Raw genomic sequence first — 7,068 nt, 5'->3', positions numbered from 1 at the left:
TCCGCGGCATGTGGGATCCTCCCAGACCGGGGCACGAACCCGTGTCCCCTGCATCGGCAGGCCGACTCTCAACCACTGTGCCACCAGGGAAGCCCCAACTTTTAGTTTTTTAAGGAACCTCCATACTGTTCTCCATAGCGGCTGTATCAATTTACATTCCCATCAACAGTGCAAGAGGGTTCCCTTTTCTCCACACCCTCTCCACCTATGTTTTAATGTGGTAGTTTTTCCCCATCCATATTTGTAGTTTCTACCACATTTTACCACCTCTACATAACATTCTCTTAACTTTTAATAGACTCTGCTGACCTTCTAAGTCAGCTACCTAAATAAAAGGATCTTAAAAGTAAAGGGAGGGAGACGCAAGAGGGAAGAGATACGGGAACATATGTATATGTATAACTAACTGATCCACTTTATTATAAAGCAGAAACTAACACACCATTGTAAAGCAATTATACTCCAATAAATAAAGATGTTAAAAAAAACAACAAAAGTAAAGGTACATTTAACTGCTAACCATATTAAATTTTGGATGAATTCTGTACTGGGAAGCAACCCACCATTTGACCTTGGAGAGCAATGCCCCAACAAAAAGTGGGAAAAAAACCTGTGTGATAGTAGATAAACTACTTACTTTACTGTTAATATTTTTTAATCCACATAATTGGAATAAGACCTAAATACTTTGGGGTTTTGAATTACTCCGGAGCTGAAAGAATGTTTACTGGATAATGAAAGAGCTTTTTATTTATTGAGAAAATTATTTTGCATGGAGTAATCAGGCTGATTATCTAAGTTATAAACAGGGTCCTGAATTGACTAAACACAGAAAATGTCATTAAAAATGTATTCTAATAACAATATATTAAATTACTTAAATATGCATGTGTAGAATATTAGAATTCAACTATTATATTTTGTTTTCCTTTTCTCCTCATAGGATTCACAGTTTGATTCTACAACTGGATTTCTAGGTAAAACCATGGGAAAACTGAAGATTTTATCCAAAGGGAGCCAAACAAAGCTGCTGTGCTATATGATGCTGTTTTCATTGTTTGTCTTTTTTGTCATTTATTGGATTATTAAACTGAGGTGATGCAAGTAACTGTGAGTTTGGAATTTGTTCCAACTTAACGGCTTGGAGTACCACTTCAGTAAAAAATCAGCATCAAAACATTCCTAAATTTCAAATAATACTATGGCTTTTTCCATCAGATTACTGAATTTTACTTGTTTTATAAACCACATTAGATAATACAGTGCTCTTTCTTTGAATACTGTTTCTTAATGATTCATTTTTTTGCCCCTATTTTCAGGGGTATTGAGATGGTCTGAGGATGCAAGTAACTGTGAGTTTGGAATTTGTTCCAACTTAACGGCTTGGAGTACCACTTCAGTAAAAAATCAGCATCAAAACATTCCTAAATTTCAAATAATACTATGGCTTTTTCCATCAAAGATTACTGAATTTTACTTGTTTTATAAACCACATTAGATAATACAGTGCTCTTTGAATACTGTTTCTTAATGATTCATTTTTTTGCCCCTATTTTCAGGGGTATTGAGATGGTCTGAGGTCAGTCTGGCCCTAATAAGTTTTTTTCCTGTTTTTTGCTGTCAGGTTAAATAGCAGTATAATAACCTGTTGTTACCATAAATGTAGGTTTATGTTCCACATAAAGAAACTTAGTGGGAAAATAAATAACAATGCCTGGAGAGCCTTGTGCTGAGCTCTTGAGGTGGTGAGAAAGTTTGTGATGGATGGTAAATGTATTTTCCTGAACTGTCATCGCCCCTGATGATGTACTCTCCTTTCCTTCTTTATTTGGTTAAAATTGTAGGCTGACTTCTTTTTACCTACAGTTTTCCTAATAATTTTTGATGATATGATTCTTCTTCCGCTTCTGCCCAAGGACCTCATTCTTTAATAAAACTTATTTTGGCATATTTCTAGTAAAGTTCAAAACAAATGTGTACCCGTATAGTTGTCATTTTCTATTAACTTTATATATATACCATTGACTTGGCTTATAATAGTTTTATGATTTTAGCTACTTAGGCCATTTGGTTATCATTTATGACAGAATAATGTGAAGCTAAAGTAATTGCTAAGCTCTGAATGGAAATAAAGTGTTCAAGAAAAGTAATTGCCTCTGCTTTATTATGTGCTCAAAATAAATATTGGAAATACTCAGGCATTGACCTTGCGGTTAAGGGCACTGTTACTTTAATCCAGTGTATTTGTCTATAGAAAACAAAATACAAAAGTGGACTGCTGAATAGAAAGAGATATTAAAATGTGAAATACTCCGTATTGCTATTATTTTGGAATTTGCCCATTTATGGGCTCCAAAAATAAAATTTTTAATGAAATATATTAATTGACTGTTGCTTCTTTGTTCAAGTCTCTCTTTTTTTTTCTCCATAGACTGAGAAGTGGTTCTGAAAATTCAGAACAAACTCAGGAAAGCTTAACATATGTATTATTTCAGAACTTGCTGCAAACAAATGAGATAAATCATGACTGGTTTCAAAATTCCCTTTAATTCTTTAAATTTTTATTTAAAAATCTATTATCTTTGATTTTGCTGAGTTTGCAATCATTTTTTGCTCATCCCTACTTACCTATCAATTTAGGCCTATCTTTTCTGGCTCCGCTTGTTGTCATTTGGGCCTCCACCTGACAGGTTAAAACACGAGAGCTGAGAGGGGTTAAGTGACAGCATGTAAGAGACAGGCCTGAGGTGTGAGGTGGGGGACACTGGTTTGGGTTAGATGACCTGGGTTCAAATCTCCATTCCTTCACTTGCTCAGTGTTTGGGGGACTGTTTCTTCATTTAATCATCTATTTCATAAGATTATTGTGAGAGGAAGATAATATAGGAAAGTGCTTGACACGTGATAATGACAATAAATGTTAGTTCTCCATATCATGAACAGACATGTCAGAAAAGGGAGTAAATTTAAGGGCAAGACAGTAAGTTTGAGGTGAGGATGTGACCTCCAAGTGGAAATTTCTATCAGACAATTAGAGATTATTTGTTTTTCAAGAATTATTTAACTGTGTACTCTGCCAACTATGTAACAAACATCAGAGCTCAGAGAAAACTCAGAAATCATTGTCAATAATTAAAATTGCAAAAAAAGGAAGAACAGAAGGCTTAAAAAAAAAATGACCAGAGGATGGAAACAAGAGAATCAACAATGGAAATAGGTGAGATCAAAGCCTCAGGAAAAGCAATGATGGCAAGAGAAGGATGGATTTCAAGATTAAGGTTTGGCTATTATAAGAAAGTACTTTGTAAAGTATTAAAACACTATTTCAATGTTGGCTATTATCAAGGAGGGGAGGATTTCAGGAAAAGGGGTTTGGGGTGGTGTAAAAGTGATTCTCATCACTGCATTATCCAGCATTTCATATTTTGCAATTCTTTTTTAAGAGCTGCCTAAAATAGGTCCCTAACCAGCATTTTATATCACCCCTCCCCATTACTGCCTTTGCTGAGATTCCTGGCAGGAATCTGCCAGCACCTCTTTCTTCCTTCTGCTTAGGGACCCCTAGGAAAAAGTACTTCGAGAAGTAAAATGTTGGGAAAACATCAAATGTGGACAAGTTCTAATTCTTCATAATCCTTTACAAACTCATTGCTAAATCTGAAAAGGACTTTATTGCTATTGGTGTTGGGGAGGTTGATTGTAATAATTGAACAAACTATTCACATCATTTTTATTCAAACAGCGTAAGATTTGCAGGTGTTTGGGTGGTGGGTAACACACTATAAATCCTATATTTTAAATGGGAAAGCAGCTTTAGAAAAATCTCAAGTGTCCAAAGTTTTTTCTGCAAAATACCTGGTCACTTCATTTCACTAGGAGTTGGTCTTTGGAAGTGTGCTGACACATTTGCAAATAATAGAAAGTTTAACTTACCTGCTCCATCCCTTACAGATGCCAGACATAGGTTTCCACAATGAGGAAAGGGAGAATTATACATAATACTGATAGAATTTAAATTAGCATGTAAATTAATTCTTGACCAGAGAATCCTTGTTAAATCTAAAACAGATGGGCAACATTTGAAGCATCAGAATTCTGGAGCAGAAAACCCTAGCACCTGCACCCATAAAAAGCTGCTGTTTCTACCAAACTAGTTTTCCTAATTTTTCAGTGCTCTTAAATTTCTAATTATATGTATTGAATTTGCCTCCTGTAGAAAAAGTGGGAAAAGTGCCTGATAATTTGGGTTTATTCAGTTAGCAAATATGTTTATCAGGCCATATTGATGAATAAACTTTGACTCAGTATTTACTGGGAAGTGGAATAGCATCGTAGCTAAGACTGAAAGCTGTGCAGTCACACTGCCTGAGCATAAATCCTGGCTCCACCATTCACATCATAACTTTGGGCTGATGACCTCTCCACCTCAGTTACTTTATTTGTAAAACAGGAATAAAGTATATAAGTAGCAGTAATACACTCATAGGGTTATGATAAAAAAATGATATTCCTTATAAAGAACTTCAAATGGGTTCCTGGCACTCAATGGTGGCTGTTGCTTTTGTGGGTCTGTGGATGGGCACTTGGGAATTTTAATCACACCAGCCAGACAGAATTTTGGCTGCTTTCTCCCGCTCTCACAATCCTGCCAAGCATAAAAGCAGCTGTTTGTCTTTTCTGGGAAGAGTCATCATTTTCTGGAATTTAGCTCATTTATGTTTCTTTGTATCCTTGGCAATCTGATGGTATTTTTTTTTTAAACCTATGACTTTTGAGTGTATCTGGCTTGAGTTATTGGAGTGAGAACAACAGATTTTTTAACTTTCTGGAAGCAGAATTTTGGAGGGAGAGAGCTTAGTTTTCTACTTGGTAAAAAGTTATAAACACTCCATTTCCTTTTTACTTTTTCTATAGTTAAATTTTTAACTTTCTTCTATTTTGAAATATTGATTAATGGTATGAGGTGAGGGGCACAAACGATTTTATTTTTAATTTACAAAGTGCCAACCAGTTATTCCCACAGTAAATATTAACACCTTTTTTCTCTCCTTATATGTTGTTATGGTATATGATAGGGTCATTTTCTTGTATATGTATTTTGCTCCATTCACTTCCTTTATACTTGCACCAATACCACACTATTTTTTTTTTTTTTGCGGTACGCAGGCCTCTCACTGTTTTGGCCTCTCCCGTTGCAGAGCACAGCTCTGCCTAAGAGGTCAAGAACGGACACCACTTAATCAGGCACAAGTGGCAGAGGAGTTGAGGAAAGCCATTTAATATTCCTCTTCTTCCATCACCAATCACATTTCAAAACAGAAGAGGTTTATCAACATCTCTGACCCAAGGTGATCAGATGGGTAGAGCATTCTATTCCAGAAAACCTAGGATTTTTTAGGAATTTTTTTTTTCTGTTTCTGACTAACTAGACTTGACTACTGTCCTTAGCCAAGATGTCTGCATATAACTCAAAGCGCTACAAGATGTGCAACCCACTTAGTCATTAATGTAAGTGGTGGCTTCTCATTTACCAGAGAACTTCACTGGCACCCGGATCAAGGTCAGAGAATGGGACATTCCATACTAGTGGAGACATGCATATCCAGTGAGCATAGCATTCTTGGGTGGCCCACACTTTGCTACCACTGACAATATAGTCATCACTTTCTTCACATCTGTTATCTTGATATCTGCTGAAAAAGTAAATCAGAGGAAATGGAAGCTTCATTTTTTTATCTTTCAGAACAGCCAGTCCATTTTCATCCATGAAAGGCAAGTGATAAATATTAGCAACTTAGTAACTCTTCTCTTTAAATCTACCTTGAATTTTCAGAGCTAAAAATTTCTGGTCTGTTCACAGGATTATAGAATTTATAGTGATTTGTAAAATGAGAATTCCAACATATATCTAATATTCCCAAAGTGAAAATTGAGAAAATGGAAATGAGGCAAGTTTTGAAAGAGATAATGAATGAAAATTCTCCAGAAATTGAAAAAACTTACCGAGTTCTCAGATCGATATGCCACACTACGATGCAAACAAGTTATAAAGGAAAGGAAAGAAAAGAAAAGAAAAGAAGCAAAGCCCCACAGCTAGGCACAACATATTAACAATGCAAACATTAAAGATAAAGAAGTCTTAAACATATTTCTTTAGTAAGAGGACAATTGTACATAGAATGAAGAAGATGAACATGAGGAGAACATTTTAAAGAAAAAAAGTACCTAATTTTTCAGGCCATATTCTTGCAAATGTGAACTGTTCTTTGCCCTATTCTCAGATCTTATAGACTAAGAAAAATGGGGGGAAATGGCTTGTGAAATAAAACCACTCCAATCTATGGAATTCCATAATGGAGACAAAAGTAGCACCACTTCAGACACATAGGTGAGGATTAATGGGAACAGAGATCAGAGAGGAACTAAGCTTAAATTTATGCCCCAAATTCAGGTAATTATGTCACACCTGTTCTTGTACAAGGAGATAGTATGGCCTCAAGTGTGCTGCTCCTTTTCAAAGACTTGTACCCACTAATGCAAGGAATAAGATCCTTAAAAACACTAATAAACACCGTTGGAAAGTCAAATCTAGGCAAAACACATAGGATTATGGTAGTTTAAGAAGACTTGTTTCACTCACTTTTAACATCAGATCCTGTACCAGTTTCACAACTGCACAGACAAGAGGTAAACTCCCCAGCAATGGATGGAAAAGACTGCTGTTCTTCACTCCCATGCCTGAAGTTGAGGGGTCAAAGGAACAAAGGATTAAAACTGGACATAATTATAGGCAAAGTAAATGACTAGTTCCATGAGAATCGGGGCTGGTTGTTGTGTGTCCTGATCTATTCCCAGGGCCCAGGTGCTCGATAAATATTTACTGAGTGAAAGAATTAAGGCATTCTGATACACAAAGGAAGACATAATTTTAAAATACAATTTAGATCACTCTGAAATACATCATACTTTCTCAAGATAAATTTTAAAAGTAAACAATCTAGCTACTGATTTTTTTGTGCAATCATATTTAAAAGAGGACAAGTTTATGAAAATTAAGAGATCATGTTA

General features: G+C 35.6%; 1 protein-coding gene across 1 annotated transcript in view; it reads left to right on the top strand.

Annotated features, from left to right (window-relative positions):
• BET1 (Bet1 golgi vesicular membrane trafficking protein) overlaps positions 1-1,287 on the top strand; it is an 18,747-nt gene extending 17,460 nt beyond the window's left edge. Inside the window, exon 4 of the mRNA XM_024132314.3 lies at positions 944-1,287. Coding sequence (XP_023988082.1) covers positions 944-1,099 — 156 coding nt within the window. The 3' untranslated portion in view covers positions 1,100-1,287. The remainder of the gene's footprint in view (positions 1-943) is intronic.
• The last annotated feature ends 5,781 nt before the right edge of the window (positions 1,288-7,068 follow it).

The sequence above is a fragment of the Physeter macrocephalus genome, chromosome 5, assembly GCF_002837175.3.
Source record: "Physeter macrocephalus isolate SW-GA chromosome 5, ASM283717v5, whole genome shotgun sequence".
Lineage (NCBI taxonomy): Eukaryota > Metazoa > Chordata > Mammalia > Artiodactyla > Physeteridae > Physeter > Physeter macrocephalus.
Note: the sequence above shows the minus strand (reverse complement) of the source record. Positions and strands in the feature narration are given on the sequence as shown.